The sequence below is a fragment of the Struthio camelus genome, chromosome 14 (genome assembly GCF_040807025.1).
Source record: "Struthio camelus isolate bStrCam1 chromosome 14, bStrCam1.hap1, whole genome shotgun sequence".
NCBI lineage: Eukaryota > Metazoa > Chordata > Aves > Struthioniformes > Struthionidae > Struthio > Struthio camelus.
This window is the reverse complement of record NC_090955.1, coordinates 2,770,087-2,787,688: the sequence shown is the minus strand read 5'-3', so window position 1 is coordinate 2,787,688 and position 17,602 is coordinate 2,770,087. Positions and strand designations below refer to the sequence as shown.

General features: G+C 40.0%; 1 protein-coding gene across 5 annotated transcripts in view; it reads right to left on the bottom strand.

Annotated features, from left to right (window-relative positions):
• SUMF1 (sulfatase modifying factor 1) overlaps window positions 1–17,602 on the bottom strand; it is a 212,430-nt gene that overhangs the window by 182,018 nt on the left and 12,810 nt on the right. For 2 of the 5 annotated variants that reach the window (XR_011134481.1, XM_068907220.1), the window contains exons 4-7: window positions 10,445–10,527; window positions 8,020–8,142; window positions 7,186–7,300; window positions 6,238–6,305 (exon numbers count right to left, since the gene is read on the bottom strand). Coding sequence is in view for 3 of the 5 variants with exons in the window: in XM_068907220.1 (XP_068763321.1) it covers window positions 6,238–6,305; window positions 7,186–7,300; window positions 8,020–8,142; window positions 10,445–10,527 (389 nt within the window). In the remaining 2 variants the exon portion in view is untranslated. The other 3 variants (XR_011134480.1, XM_068907218.1, XM_068907219.1) reach the window with 2 other exon arrangements.

Below are 17,602 nucleotides of genomic sequence, written 5' to 3'. Positions count from 1 at the left end.
CTCAGGGAAGCACAGTTCTTCTTCCACTGTATCATCTCGGGTCTTATTTTTCCATCTTCCTTTCTCTATCCCAGCCTTCCTGAAGAAAGCTCAAACACGTGATGTGCAGGAGGGAACTACCTGGACTCTATTTACTTAATGTGTGAAGTAGAACAATTTTGTCCAGGTAGGTAGAAGGGTACTTCAGCTCATTTGTCTACTTGTAGGGTGAACCCTCTCTCCTATCCAACATAAAGCCCCGTTCCCAGCTCAAAACAGAGATAAAGGAAGAAGCCAAGTCCCCAGATCCTCTCAGCAGCCTTCTGTAGATTAATTATACCTACAGAAATAATTATTTGTTTTATGTACATATAAAACACTAGGCAGAGGGTCTACAATTCCGAAGATGACACGCACTTGTATTTCTCCCCAATACCTTTTTTTTTTTTTTTTTTTTAAATCCATCCTAAGGCAGCCTGAAAAGGGCATATGCAGGAGGTTGCATATGCGTGTTGGGGTGGGGAGGACACTTTATTGTTTTAACTTGGGGAGTTTCTCCTAATGGAGAAACTGCTCTCCTGCAGCTCAGAGTGATACTCTGACCTGCCTTGAGACGACAGTCTCCCTCCTCCACTCCCAATAACTTCAGAGAGTGCCTAGGAAGACAAGCCTCTCTGAGCTGAAACACAGAGAAAGGGGCTTCAACAAGGGTTACTATTTCATAAGACTTTGACTTAAATGGGCAAAGAGCTCATCTGAGATCTTGTAAAGCACTGAAAGCCTTTCTGCAGAACGGTCACACAACAGGCTATTCCTTTTCCTTACACAGGTTTGGCACTTGACGGTTTGTTACTAAGAGGCAAAAAACACCAGGGCTCCAACATTTTGAAGCTCACAATCAACAGCCTTCCTTAGAAATGCAGAAACATATACAGAAGTTTCATTATCTACAGACTAGAATAACATCTCTCAAGAAACTGAAATCTCTGAAGAGCCAGATGCCCCTTACAAGCAACACCCTGTTCCCAACACGATGCACACAAGTTCCAAAAAATCACCCTCTGACTGGAGCCCTCTCTGGGTAATCGCCCTCCTACCTACATTACTTGGTTAAGCTTTCTCTTCTCACTAGCCCTCACACCTTTAACAGACTGAGAAATGTAAACTAGTTCCTGACTGATCACTAGCTGACTAGAGGGTGCCAGAAGAACTTCACTGCTTTGCCTTCCGCAGAGCTCCCAGACTCTAGGTATGGCTGCCTGAACAACCAAGGACCCCCCAGCCCCAAGTCAATGGCTTTTCTATAATACGTTCATTTAAAATATCTGGTAAGGCAAGAATATTATCTAACTTTGGCCAGACAGAATGATACAGCTCAATATTGCTTACTCCTTATATTTAACAAAGGAGAGAAAGCCTGCCACGTTAGTATTTGCTCATGCTTGTATCTTCCTTGCAGATAAAGGAAACTTATTCTGATTGTGCTTACCCATAATAAAAGCTAATCAAAGAAGGGCAATTACTGGTAACGTTTGATTAAAACGAGCAAAACGTTGTTCCATCAAACAATATTGTTTTATGCCATTATCTTGAGAACTGCACCATCTGGTACTAACATGGAAGTACATTTGCTGCCTAAAGCTAAAAAACTGTCCGAATCAGGGCTGTCCAGACTTTGAGCCCAGATTTACAGAACTGAATTCACTGTATATTAGCAAGTTACTTTTGTAGTGTAGTATTGCAACAGGTATATTTTGGTCTGGGTTCATAATCACAGCTGTTTGTGAATAGCAATCAAACTTTATAAATAGGATTACTCTTTACAGAATTATTAAAATGCATAGAAGCTTTTTTTTCTTTTCCAAAAGGGAAGTGGTATTTCTTTCATTAAGACAAAAAAATATGAGCTTTCTGAAGTTGCATCATAACTTTTTGTGGTTGCATCACAGTAAGAACAGGTCACAATTGAGAGAGAGACTGCATGCCACTTGAAATACCTTAGAAACCTTAGAAATGATTTCTATTTCCATGTATAAAATAACTGTCTATGGAAAAATCTATTTTATATTTGCCTTATTCTAGTTTCTGTTCTGGACTCCTGATACATGAGATTTCCACTGGAGTATCCTATTGCACTAGATGAACGTTACTGACTTTTTCTCTAGGAGAGCAATAACCTATTATCTCACATGAAATGCGAGGCCCATTCATTGTGTTCCAGTTGATAAATCAGGATCACTTCATCTGTGGACATTCACTACATAAAAGTTGTTACTTAACACCCCAAAGACAGTATTGTTAGTTGCTTTCAGAGCTATTCTCTCAAAGTGCAGTATGCTATCTCCACTGATCCCACATGCTGTAAAATGGGTGGTTAAGCCCTGATTCTCTCATTCATTCAAGTCAAAAAATGAAGGAAGACACTTGCAGTTCATTTCACAACAAATCTGCTGAGAGTCTGAATTCAAAATAAAAACTACTTGCTCCTTACGTTTTGAATAAGTCAGTATTACTATACTAATAAATGTATGGACTAGAACAGTTGAGGAGATTTCTAATTATGGAAGTGTTGCACGACATTTTTAAAGAAAAGCCTGTACTAACCAATCTCTAGTTATACCAATGCTCTGCTCTTCTCAAAAGTTACATCCATTAAACAAGCGTCTTTGAATGCTATGCACTTGGAAGTTCTGTCTGCATCCAGAAAACCCCCTATTACCAACAGGGTCTAGTGTTTCTGGCACTTCATAGCTCACAGCTTCAAGGACACAGTTCTAACTTGGTGTTCTGTATATTTCTTGCACTGTGCAAAAAAAATGAACAAACAAAAAATAAAACAAAAAAGCTCTCCAGTTTGTTTCTTTAGCTTCAATACTGACCTATACAGGCCCTACCCCTGGCAAAGAAAAGGAAGAACATTGTTTTCCCATTGTTAGAGCACAATTTAAGTCTAGTATCTTAGAGTAAAGAACTTGCAAAATACTTGCAGGTGCTCCAGGTTTTTTATTTTTGCTCTTGGTAATTACTTCTGAATACAAGCCTGATCAATTGCATACAGATTCCTTTTCTCTGTAAGATACCATACACTCCTTATAACCAATCCACAGCACACCCTGAAATCCCTCCAGTACCAGAAAGCTGCTCTGAAGTTTTCAGGTGTTGAACTAAATATGTTACAGACTTTCACTGAGCTCTGACCCTCTAGAAGAACTCCTAGTCTTTTAGGCAGAAAGCACACATCCTATATATAGGTTATGTTGACTTGTACTCTGGAGAGACTTGAGAGATTGGATTCTGATAGATGTGGTGCTAATCATTTTTAATGTCTCAGAAGATAATGCAGCCTGGCTATTTTGGGAGACCTTTTTCACATTATGAGATTCAGTTTCCTTATCCGTTTAATCAAAAGAACTCTTTGGAATTCACTTCAAAGTGTTCTGCCTCAGACACTAAACTCTCACAATTTATTTCCAAATTAAAAAACTAAAAGCTTCACTGTTAACACCTCATTGTTAAATCCTTTCTGAAGTGTTTGGGAAATTTTGTGCTGAATTTAAAAGGCTAAGCAAACTAATAGCTACTTACATTGAAACAGAGAGCAAAATTGCTCTCATAAACAAAAGAAGATGAAGTTAACTAGCACCAATAGGAGGGACTAGATTAGTTGAAAGCTACAGTTTGGGTGAAAACTGCTGGCGATTCTTTCCAATATAACCACAGGAACTTCCACATAACTTATTTAATGACCTGTAGGGACCACCTACAAAAGCATGCAATTTACGCCAAATAAAAGCTATAAGGCATTGCCAAAGCTGATACAGACCCTTTACAAGACCATCCATAAGAAGACTAATTCGCATTACCATATGCTAACCTACAGAGGAAAAAAAACACACGAAAACATATATGGGTGCTATACAAAAGTCATGACTTTCAACTTTAAGTTCTTTATATAGACGGTTAACACTGCTTTTTCTTGACAGAAAGTTACTAGCCTAGTTACTCTTATCTATCTGTGTTACCGCTTCTGTCTAGGCATTTTCCTGCCCTGACAGGTCACAGTACATTGACGTTTAGATCGAGTTACCTAAGCAGAAAGAGGCAGGTGACAAGAACTAAAGTTGCTGTCAGACTAGACAACAGATGAACAAGAACAAGGACAGTTGCAATATGCTACAAACTGTCAAACCTGTGTTCTTTCCCAAGGACACAGATGCTGTTTGTCTCAGAGGGGGTGTATGTGCGTATGTTGAGGAGGGGGCTCTCTTTTCCGCTAAGGTACCACATGCAGTTCATTTTGCTTTAATTCCAGGCACTGTGGTGAAGCTTCAGTAGCGAGAGAGGTAAAGCACAAACTTCCCTGGTATAAACTCTGGTGTCTACAGAGTCCGGAACAGAAAGATCAGCCTTATTCACTCTTCCTCCTCCTCTGACCCATCAGGCTGCAATCAAGTGTTTTTGCTCTTCTCTTCTTACATGGGAACGTTTGCTAGTTTTACTTTTCTTCACTTTCATCCAAATTTACATTCTGCTAGCTATTCAAGATATCATCCTTAGAGATGCAGCTCCTAAACAGGCCTTACCTCTGTTCATGAGGTACAAAGACATTGGCCCTTAGTTGCATAAAGCAGGAAACTGAAGGGAAGCAGAGTTAGAAGACCGGAAAAGTACTTTTCCTAAAGAAAGTTGGCAAACAGAAAAAAATCTGAAGAACCAGTCTGAATGCCAAGTATAAGAAGATCTAAATATCAGTGTATATAAATATCAGCTGTATGTATAACCCATGAATCAGTGTTAGACATATAAATATTTACCTATCTTTTTCCAAGACGCACAGAACTCATACAATACAGCATATCCATTATTGCCGATTTACAGAACCTGTTAGAAAACTTTGGTTCCTGTGAAATATCCAAATTGCATCAAATGAATTGTGTGGTGTGCCGAAGAGATAGTGGACTGAAATACACCACAAGGTCCCACAGGAAAAGGGTCTTTAGCCATTGCTAGACTACTAAGACTGCCTAGCAACACAAACACTAGAGAGTACCCCAACCTACTTTAAATTAAGCAAGAAAAAACCCATAATCCCTTCAAAAAGAATATATGCAGTGCACTGACAGACACATAACAGAACACACCGGAAGACATCCTGTAGTATCTTACTGGGATGCAAGTAACTTGATATTGGCCAATGTGATTGGATGTTTCCAAATTATTTGGATGCGTTTGGATGTTTCCATCCATGTGACAGAACGGCTAGTACTATCTAGGCCCCAAGATGAATCTGGTTTCTCATGCTGGCAACATTCTCCTGAAAGAGCAGCAGAATGTCAACCTTTGCAATGTACCAAACAGCAAGAAAAAGAAATTAACAAGTTCCTCAACCTGCTTGCAGTTGCTGACTTCTGAGAAAGGACTGCAATTATGTCAGGCGTCCAAGCAAAGACCACAGATATAAGAGAGCACAGCGCAGGGATACTCAAATGCTGCAGCAAACTGAGATACCCCAAGAGGTTTAACCGATTCTCTCATTACAGACAAACGTGTCTGAACAGAACAAGCTCTGTAAGAGCGGCACAGTTTACTTCTCAGATTTAGTCATCCTGGATAAATGAGAGAGAAGGAGATGTAATATTAGAACTTGAATCTGCCGAAAGATACTGCATGAGCAATCCCTCATACAAAGCTTATCCAGCTGGGCCTCTTTCTCTGGCTGCTAGACACTACATCCAAACCACAAAGAAAAGGAGAGACTTGGATTAACCTCTCAAGGGCTGGTAAGCTACTTCTCCCCATAAGTTTCAGCTTCACGACATATGGAATTACAAATGAACTAGTAGAAGCCATAAAGCTAATTCAGGGCAGTTTGTTCTCTCCTGGAAGGAGGAAAAAAAAAAAAAAAGTGAAAGAAGTACAGCTTGTAGTAACACAGCAAAACAATCAAGTTTTTTTTTTTTTCCTTAAATTAAATAATTCCAATACCCTGTTTATTTAACCTGATTCTAGTTTGGAAGCATTCAACTCCTAACCAGTTGTGGAGGCCACTCCAAAAAAAGTAAAATAAGAATTGTACTACAGCAATAGAATTTCACTGTTGATGACTTGCGGGTGCGATACATGGGATGGGCTGTGCTCTTGTAAGTCAGGATGTAAGACAGTAGAGAGGCGCAAAGAGCAGTAGAGTTTTAAACAGCCATCAGACCAGAGTAATAAGAGGGAGTCTCTTATCTCATCTAGCGTCAACAAAACACTTACAGGATTGTGAGCTTCGTCTGCTGAATGATGAACAGCCCACCAGTCAGAAGTCCATTCCCAGGCATTTCCTACAATGTTGTATAAGCCATATCCATTAGGAGGAAATGCAGTGACCTATACAGGGTACAGAGAACATAAGTGCTAGTTCTTTCAGCCACTCCAAATAAAAATAAGGTTTTTATACTGAAGATCCATCTGCTGAAGGTGCACTGATCTTTATCAGAAGCTTCTGCCTTCATATCTCAAAAAAGCAGACACTGAACCGGTAGTGCAGAACTGTAACACCCGGACATAATCTATTAGTGATTTTCTAACTTTCATCCCCATTGTTACAACTTCCAGATTCCCCTACTCCCCCCGCCACCAACCCCAGCAAAGAAAAGCAAGAGTTGTTAAATCGTGCATATAGATTTCCCTGCCGATGAAACTCTTTAGACTTATTTTAACTAGCATTTAATAATTCATTCACATCCTTGATTATCTTTAAAATTCCACTGCCTTCCTCCATGCTAGGCCGCCTCATTCTTCCAGAAAGCTAAAGTTTCATTTCTTTTAAAACTACTGCACAGTGTTTGTGGCTTGGGAACAACTTCCCAAAGTGAGAGTTAAAAAAAAATTGTCATGCCAAAAGTGGAAGCAGAAAGTATTTCAGCATCTGACTCAGAACTACTGGGGCAGGGGGGAGGAAAAGAGGTCAGTGACAAAGACTAAAAGTTAAAATGAAAGTAATCTTTACTTTTCAATTAGCTTAAAAAAAAAAAAAAAATAAAAGTCCCCTGGTAATACCTAAGCCTGCAGTGAAATATATCATAGCTTGAACATCTAGAGGTGAAAGAGAAGAGTACAGTAATAGATAACACCCATGGTTCACTGTGTTGAGCGCAGACCTCAATTTTAGGAAGGCTAAGTTAGTTTCCTTATCATTAATCTACTCTGAGACACACTTACAGGTGCAGTTCCTTTGTATCCATCCTCTGCAGTGTTATTGGTTGGGAACACTCCCTGCCAGATGTTGACATAATGCTGACCTTTTGGCTGAAGCTTGTTGCCCCACGGGAAAAGCCTGTTGAAAAACATGCAGAAGAACGATAGTCAAAACATAGCTCAAAAAAAATTGTAAAGCAACTTCTTTATTCTTCATAAAGAATACTTACGCTGGGGAACCGTACGTATAGAATATACACAATCTGTATTCCAGGTGTACTGATATCCAGCAGGCTTTAAAAGAGAGCAAGGGTTCAACAAGGACAATTTCTATAAGGAGTAGGAAAAGCCTACATCATTAGCCCTGCCCAGTGCAGTATGTAGTGCAGGATGCAGGAAGGGGAAGTTATAAAACCGTTAGTCATCCTTGTTCTCCCCTTCCCTCCCAAGCAGTCACATAACAGGTGCATCCAGTGACTCTGCAGTTGCTGTGTAGTAATGAGTTATTTACTCCTCAAGCTCTTCTGCAACTCCTTCAGCCTTGGCACTAAGCCTCTGTGCCACATCCCTCATCTACAACAGCAGCAGTTCTCTGCATCTTTGCACCTTGCCACTTCTCCTCCCCCCTCACGTTCTGTGTTCTCTTCCCATTACAGAGTTCAGATTATAATCTACCATTTACATATTTAGGGAAATTCACTTACACAAAGGAATCAGTTCAGAATAAGTCTGAGTTATATTTACACATACCACACAAGTAAAAAATATGGAGGGTAATAAGAAAATCCACACAGCTCTTCCCTATCTAGTAAAAAACAGTTTTAAGCATTTACTCAGGCAGACATTCTTGACAGGTACCTATTTTCAAGGCCCCCTCGGCAGCTATATTCCCATTCAGCCTCAGTTGGTAATCGTTTTCCTGCCCATGTGCAAAAAGCTAGAGCATCATTCCAGGAAACATGAAGAACTGGATGATCCATTCTGGAGGAAAAAAAAAAAAAAAAAAAAAGGGAAATAAAAAAGACAAGATCAGTAGCAGTCTGACAACTTTACAGCACAACCACTTTATGAAAAACTTAAAATAGAAGGCCACAAAGGATGGTGAGAAAGTTTCACAACCTTGTTGTATCAATTACAATTGGATGAAGTATCAGGTAAGACAGCAGATCTCTAGTAGAAATTTAAAAAGATGGTGGATGGGGAAAGCAGCTATCAGAGAAAGGGAAACAAAAAAAAAAGTTGTTTGTCTCACCATGCTTTTATATACAGCTCTCTACAGTAACCAGAAAGACATTTCTAGCTTGTGCTTTCCCATGTTCTCACCTCAGAAACCTGCTGAACCCAGGAGCCAGTGAAGAACTACTGATCCACTGGTTTCTCTGAAAACATAGGTGTTCCAAACCTCAAAGGAATGGGCCAAAAGTCCTAGGCCTGCAGCATTAGTACTTACTTCTAGGCCTGCAGCATTAGTACTTACTTCTAGGCTAGTTTAACTGTATCTTAACAGGAAACCAAGATTCTTGACTGAAAAATTTAGGTTGCAATTTAATGCTATACAGAGTTGTTCTCAACTTCCCTGTGCACTCCTCTTTGCTGCAGATCCTTTACAATTACTGGTTGTCAGTTTGATTATTAGTTGTGGGGTTTTTGGAGAGAGAAGCAAGAGAAGAAAAAGGAATGAGTCCTTATCGTAGCATCACTATTTTTCACAGCACCCAATCCAGGAAATAGTGAACAGCAGAAATTTAACAAAAAAAATATTTTTCTGTGTGTTTTAAGGAGTTCACTTTAAACAAAGGCTCCTGTCTTTCCTTTGGTTTAGTTCCCAAGCTTGCTCTTACCATCCTGGCCTCTCTTTCCAGAGAGAGGCTGAAACTGTTTCTAGTCATTCTTGTCGAAAGAATCCTGCCCATCTGAGCCTCTAATAGAGTGAGATACTCCAAGAGCTGAGGGTTCCGGCTGAAAAGATATAGGCTTCCTATTTACTTGCCTTTCATGCCTCATTTAACAAACCAGTCTATGCCTGTTGGTTCACTAGACTGTTTCCATGCAGTGAGTTCTCACAGTTGTACTAGGCTAGGTTTGCACCACACTTCTACAATACAAAATTTACATGGCAGGTTTCCAACTCTTATCTGCTGACTGTGACCTAAATTTCTCCATCTCCCCTTACAACACCTCCTGATATCATCTCTCTCTATTTTTACCTCAGATAGTTCTTTCATTGCCCTTGGAGAACAGACAATGGACTTGTTACTAAGCAGTTTAGCTATCAGATAGTGTTACTCTGATGTAGCCCTGTCCTTAGGGAACTCAAAAACATGCCAACATCTAACCTAGATCTAGGCTAGAGAGCAACTTTATTTCAAGCAGCAGTGTTGAAACTTTCGCTAGTTAGATTAAGCAGTTAGTGTCAACTTCATCATTATCCACAGAGTGAGAAACAAGTTAAAATATAAGATGTCCCAGACAAGCACAGTCACATCCAAGAATGCATGCAATAATACAGTAACCTGCAACAACTGCTTTCAACACGTGCAGCCAAGGGCTAGTTCTGCAGTATCTACAAGGAGTACCCGAGAGTACTTCTTATTTTAGAGGCATAAAATTCTTCCCAATTCTGAACTTCTGTACAAAGATGTTGGGCAGTAGGTTTCAAAGTTCACCATAATAAAGCGTAGCACTAACTTATCTGTAGGCTGTTAGAGTAAAGTCTTCCAAGGCATCTGGCTTCCTAATAACAAAGCCAGCGCCGACCTGCCACGATAAGCCATCTACAAAGTCACAAAATATTACAATGCACAAACTCTTCAACGTCCTGCTACCAGAGAGAGGCGCCTCCAAATTCCAGATGGCAGGACATATTCCGGATAGACTCCCAGAACATGCATGTAGCTAGCGTTCAGTCTTTCCCTCCAAAACTAGATCTGCAGTGAATTCACTCTGAAGTTACTAACCCTCAAAGGATCTACTGTTCTAGTCACGTTTGTATATCAATAGTGAAGCAAACACACTGAAACACATTTCAATACAGTCTCTTTTCCCTTTGCTAGTAAGTGCTTATAAATCTATTTGAAATACCAGCATGGCACATACTGACCATACAAACACTGAATATTGCATGCAACGCACCAGAGGAAATTAAAATGGTCGCACAAGCAGGAAAAGCAGCAAACAAAACCAGTTAAAAAACACTTTTTCCACCTCCATTCCTGGTGCAAGTTTGCAAGTATATTTACAGTAAGCACTGCACATTAAAACTGAATGGCCATTTACGGCTTACCTCTTTAAGATACTAGAGTCAGGACCTTCAGGGTGTTTCCAATTGGCTCCCTTCACAGGCAACCACCAAGGAGCAGCTGCAACCTGAAAATGGACAAGAAAGGCCAGGAAAGGTGGTCATCTAAATGTCTGGTTAAAGACTATTCTAAAGAACAACCATGTGACAAACAAAAACACAGCTTAAACTCATAGCTCAAGACTGCCTGCTGCTGATTGACCTACTACTTGCCATATCATCTCTGACCAGCCAGGATGGTCATTTGCTCCGCATTACAAGGCTGCTGGCCAGGGAAGAGCCAAAGGTATGCAGTAGCACAAAGAAAATACCACCTGAAAAACAAGCAAGGGAGAGAAGCCAAGTCCTGAGCCCACTTTTCTGAAGCACTGGATCTTGTCTGGATGTCCCTTCTTCCCTTCTGGATTTTCCTCGCCTACAAGCCTGACAAAACAAGCCACTGTTCGTTCTCTGAAGGCACAGCCTTCAGCACGCTACTTGAGGCTGAATAGACTCTCCTCTCAGAAATTCAGGTATAATTCTTGACCTCTGGAAGCCTATTCCAAGTACACTCAGACAGTATTGTTGGAAAAGGTCATCTGAAACGTTACAGCTTTACTTGAACCTTCCACAACTTTATGCCTACAGTGCAGTTAATCCGACTGTTGACTTCCTAGCTGGTTTTGGTCTGATACATTCTGCAGAGAGGATTTGGTTTTAGTTTAAAGAATTTTCATCTCAATTGTTTGGTTCCTAGAACCAGCATTTTGGAATAATTAAAACAAAATCCTGATGACATCAACCTTTAACGAGGGTCAAAACACATCTGGCACCACATTTTGCTTTCTAGTTAATTAACTCGTAAGTATTTCCTATCAGCTTCCAGAAGGTGGAGACAAAAGAGCCACAGAAGTCTAGCGGAGCCTTTTTTCATTCGGTTTGCCAGGTAACATCAAGCTTGCAGACAAAATATGCTATAACACAATGCAGTCATCAAGTATTTTTCTAACCAAAAGTCTCAACATACGCATGGCAGAAATAAGTCTTTGGCACTGCAAAATAAGTGTAAGGATTTCTTCTATTACACTTACTTCCAAGCTGAAAAGGTCACTGCATAGCACTATTCTCTTCTGATTTGCACTCACTTTGAAATACCTGTCTTAATTATGTATCCTTTCAGAAAATTTAGGCAAAAGGAGAAAATCCACATCAACCACCAGTAGCTATTTTTTTTCCCCCTCGTAACTTAAGCGCTCACTTCTGAAATACTCCTGTCACAGGGATATTTTCCATAATGAATAAAAATTAAAGTAAATAAGCCCCCAATGCTTTAGGAGTTAAATGAACTGCCAGATAGTTAGCACTGGACTTAGGAGATCCAGACTCCTCTAATACCAGTCTGTAGAACAACCATCAGCAACACCTGCCCCTGAGCTTTCCCCCACCCTCAAATTAAGAGATGGCAAAAGGAGCCAAAGATACAGCAATTTTTGTTCATCCTGGTCCTGATAAATCAGCTCTGTGATGTGTTAGACACATAGGTAGGAATCATGCCAAGATGGTGCTATCCTCTAACTTGCCAAATCATTCACAGGAAGGTCCAAAGGTAGAATCATTGAAAAGCGATGCTCAGAAGACAGAACACCAGTCTGACCACGCACTTTTAACAGCAGCTTCGGGCAAGCTGCATCCTTCAATGAAAGGAAATGTAATTTTATATTTCACCTATGCAAAATTATCTACATCCGTAAGTCATTAAGAAAACCTCTGGTCCAAACAACATCTCAGATCCATCACTTGGATGTTTCAGTAGGGATATGAACTGAACTGCTTAAGAAATAGGAGTGCTGCTAATATACAAAGACATGCGATTTTATTTTTTTAAAGCATTTGATCAATCTATATAGCTTTCATAATAGTTTTTCACTCTTCTCCCATCATCACATATAGATTTTGCCCAGGGCAGATGACTGGGTAGCTTATCTAAAGGCACACTGTAAATCAATAGCAGTCCTGGATTAAAGCTGTAGAGAGCTGTTGGCTCCTAGCCAGGAGTCTGGCTAGAAAGCCCAGAGCTCTTTGCAAGCGCTGGAATCCCTGAACACACTGCAGAATCCCAGGACGCCTCCTGGCAAGGAAGCCATCCACACACACTGGCTCTTGACTCTTTCGCCCAGAACGAGCTAACAGAAGACATTTGTGTTAAGTGCAGAAGAAAAAAAGAAGCTCTCAGCAGCTTGCTGACTGAGATGTTCGACCCACGTGTTCTCCATCTAATTGGGATGTTTTAGGCATACCAAAGTAATGGCATATGTCAGAGAGCCTGCAATCTGATCTCCCTACCACGACAAGCACACAAATCAATAGCGTCAACATTAAGCATATAATTCTGGCTCAGTAGCTACCAAAACCATCAGCATTCTCACCACAGGGAGCTTTTTTCCTCCCTCCTCCAAACATAAAAGTGACCGGGGGGGGGGGGGGGGGGGAGTTTGATCTCCCACTAGAAAATACAGCTCTGTTACTGAGCATTCAAACTCAGAGATGGGACTTCTGTTCAGAGAAGCTACCCAGCTCAACTTTCACAGCACTAACCTATAAGCTTCAGAATGACCAAGCTGCTAAACAGATACTATAGTTAATAGGCTTAAAACTAGTCCGATTTAACCAGTTCCTAGTATATTTTGAGCTTTAGTCTTTAATCTATACTCAAGATAGGCTAGAAATCCAAAGCAGAATTTGCGAACTCTAAGGAAAATAAGAGAGCCACAGTATTATTACTAAAGGTTCTCCAGGAACCTGAAAGATCAGTAGTAAGATTTCATCCAGATAGTTACTAAGCACATCACATTTCTGTAAATTAAGTTAAGTTTCTGGGGGGAAGAAAAAAAAAAATCTTTGCAAGAGACTGCCAAGACTTATTCTTTAGAAGACTAATTTTGGAAAACATTTTTGTTGTTCTTGCTCCATGGACAAAAAGCAAAAGTAAAAAAAAATCCCCCCAAACAGATGCTTTCAATCAGAAGGGTTTATTTTAAACTAAGAAAAATACAGTCTCTCCACATGAGAGCACTATGTGTGCATGTCTTCTGTTTCTGGCTCTGCTGAACTGAACACCAAATGGCTGCCAGTCTTTGCAGAACACCCAGATCTTTAGAGAAGTTATAGATACAGTACTAGGACAAGATAACAGTGATAGACTATGTACAACCTTCAATAATGAATGGCAAACTAGTCTAAGTCAGCTACTGACACCAGTGAGCATGCACCAAGCTGTTCCTTCCGAAAGGAAAAAAAAAGCCATGCACCTGAAATTTACAGTCCTTTCAAAAACTTCTCAGAAGTCTTTAAAGCTTTTAATTGCTCTAAATCTAATTAGCAGAAGAGCTGATTAGACTGAGATATTACAACATCACATTTAATACAGCAAAGCCTTTCCTTGCCACTAATGAGCTTAGTTACTTTCATGATGCTGAGCGTTCTCATACTTCACTCCTAAACATGTGTTCTGCAGACGGGCAAGAGATTCATTTTGTAAAAACAGCAGCATACACTGCTGAATAGTAGATCCTGAAGAGGATACAGAGTTAAAGGACATAATCTGCTTTGTTTTGACCAACTCTTTACAGCATAACTTATCACTCGTAACAGAACTGGTCAAACAAATATCAACTCTGCAAACGTTACACAACTGCCTTGATACATAAGGGAATGCAGTTATAAGAGCAAAGCATGCTTCAGAGGCAGAAAAGCTCAGTGCTTGTTTTGGTCTGTTCCAGCTGCAAACGTGGATTATCCAGCTCTCTGCTCCAGGATTAAAGTTTAAGAACTCACTGTTCTGCTTATCACAGGCTCTTAGTACTGCGAAGAGAAGAAAACATGATATGGTAATCCTGTAAAGATTTATTAACAGTTGACTCCATCCTACAAGTTTTCCACCCAAATGAAGCAATTTGCAGAACTGAAGCCTGCCCTCCCACTATCAGCTTGTATAAAACTGAAAGTTTTAAGCATTCAATTTTCTTTTCAAAGTAGGCTGGGACAGCCTAACTTTAATTGCTCCATTAACTGTACTGGTGACTTTAGAATTTTTAGACTACTTACCAATTATCTTGAAGAAAATTCGTTCCTAAACATACATGGAAAATGAAGGGTAGGGGGAGAGAGTTGGGAAATCAAAGTTAGTTTCAGCAGCAGCATTACACTGTGACATTACCGGCACTGCAAAATAAGCTCAGGAACATTGTTTGAAAAAGTCAGCCAATAACCATGAAAAAGCATTTGTATTGGTCTTGCATCTAACAGCATTAGTCATGCTTGGAGGAAGGGGAAAAACCCACACACCAACCAAACCTTCACTTTGGCCCCCAATTTTAATTACAAATTGCATTTATGCATTAAGAGAGTTAACGAAAATAAACTCAACTAAATAGCTAATCTCAGATCTAATTCCACTTCCCATGCTCAGTAGATTACTTGAAATAACAAAGCTGTTCAACCTCAAGTTGGGCCCATAAGATCATACGAAATTCATGCTGTTGTCCAGACATGCAGCACCAAGCATACTTTTTGATGTGCTATTATTTAAAAATATTATGATGTTTTAATCATAAGGTTCCTAATCATAGCAACGTCTGCATTCACAGTTTTTTTTTTAAAAAAAAAAAAAAAACATATTAGCAGTCAGCTTCATACATCTGAAGTTATTGCAGAGTAAGAAAAACGTTAACAATCTAGGAAACAACTTGTCTAAAAAAAGGGATTTTCTGACTGAAAAGAAGTGAAAGTCTGGAAGACACTAAGAATCATTTACTAAAAGTTAGCTGTTAAAAAAAGAAAAAAGCATACACTTCAGTTTCAGAAGCCAAATTAATAGATTCTAACTTGTCTGAGTTTGATTGTGTCACGTAAAGTACATCTTTAATTTGCAAAAGCATCCTCTTGGGTGCAAAAGCAATGTGCGCATAGGCCAGAGGAAGGACAGTTAGGAAAGTATTATCTCTGGGGAATAAACTCAGAGGTCTGAAGCCCCTCATTACTAGGATTTTCAAGTCAGATTTTATTTTATCCATGCAAGGCAGGTGCATGTAAATCACTTGTCAGTTTTTGCTCCTCATAGCCACATCCAATGCCCTGGACAGTTGATTAACTACTGATGCAAGAGGCAGCCAGGCTGTAGCACATTTTTCGTAGGGCAAGGACTCAAAAGAAAAACAAACAAACAAAAACGCCTGTGCAACAAATGAGCCACTGGTATTTTCCCTCCCTCAGAAACCATAAAGAAATCACATTGGGTTGGACCAACCTGCAGCTCCCAAGCTTGCATCACTACAGCGCCTCCTTCCCTCTGCAGGATGGGAATTCCCTCCCTCACCACCAGCCCATGACTGCCTGGTGAACAGGCACGGCCACCTTCAGAGACGGACTATGGGCGCTCACAAGAGCGAGCTAGCATTTCAGGATATGATTCGGCAGCCCTCAACATGAGCGAGCAGCAGCTACTCAGGGCTGCTGCATTAGCACAGCCCAGCTCTTAGAGCCGACGCTTACCAACACAGCATTTTTGGCTGCTTGTTATGACTGTCTTCTCTCGAAGTCCTGCTCTGGGTCAGAGAGCCAGAGACCAGTGGAGGGCAGGGACAAGGCTTTGCATTCAGACAGAAGAATGCATCACATAGCAGGGGGTAGTTTTAAACAAGCCTGAGCCATGCAGTGGTCCCGCTCAGTTTGAAAGCTGTTTTTCCAAATCCAAGGGAAAGACCTTAGACAGATGCACGCTCCCTGTTCACCTTAGCCAGTCCCCTCCAAATCTGCTTTTTCTTTTTATCAGCACACTGAAAATGGCCCTAACATGACCTATTTCTATGCACTGCATCATCTCCATAGTAACAGTTCTGTGTTTAAGTTGAAACAGCTGTAACTGAGTCAGGGAGACATTACAATGTAAATAACGTGAAAGTGACTACTACTTCAAAGCTCCAGACAAAGAAGTGATCTTTTCTAGCCAGTTATCAAGGTTGTCATAGTATCTGCATAAGGGAGCCATAATCTACATATGCAGATAATTCATAATATTTCATACTTTTCATATTCATAATCATATTTGTACTTAAAAAATGCTCTGCAGAGAACAAACTTTCTATAATTACTGAACTGAAACACAGCTGTCAAAATCTCCACATCAGTAATTAAGTACACTATAATAGCTAAAAAAGTAGTCAGTTGGAGTATTTTTCCAGAACATAACTCAACACTTGACGTTGCCAGCTTCTGCAATGCTACTGCAAGTCTCATGCTACTTATTGTATCAATTAAAAGTCCCAGCTCCTAAAAAGCTCCAAATACAGAAGAACCTCTTTTCACGCTTACTTTCTTACAAAGGTTTCTTGCCTCCCTCACTAGCTCAGAAATAAAGAGTAATAAGGTGTTTTGTTTAGTATTAAGTAATGATACTATTTGCTTTGAGTTAATGAAGTCTCTGTATTTTAAGTATGTGAAAATTGCAATACCACAAAAGAGAAAGGTGGCTGATTTATAGAACAGAAATAAATATATTTTAAGTCAGTTAGAGAGAGGCTTTCAGATTTAAGTGGAAACTAGTGCTTTACTTTTATAAAGGGACCTTTTCCTTCACATAAGGAAAGGTCATTGAATCCCATTCAAATATAGTAATACTTCACAGCTACGCCAATCCTCCAAGAAAAATAACTAAAACCATTTGATGCTAGAATCCAAGAAGTAAGATTCATTATGTGCAAGCTTTGGAATCCAAAGAAACTTCTTTTGAGGAACTAGTATTCCTGGTGAGTTCCATCTCTAGAAGTCTATTATTTTTCATCCGGCATCTAAATCTGCACTCAACGCTTTTTCCAAAAAGCGCTCGAATATGAGCTTCAAGAAAACAGAGTATGCATGGACAAACATACAGCCTGAGATGCAAGCAATGCTCTACTTGGACGTTTTAGTTTATATTGGTAATACCAGTCCCTATTAACAATAATTCCCCGTGAGAGATGCTTCCTGCACATTCTGCAGTGTTCCCAATAGTAGGAGTTCAGCATAAGAGGATAAAGATCAACAGTCCATCAGCTCCATCTTTCCCAAGCTTTTGTAATATAACTCTTATCAGTACCTCCCACATCTAAAGCACTGGGGTCTGCAAGA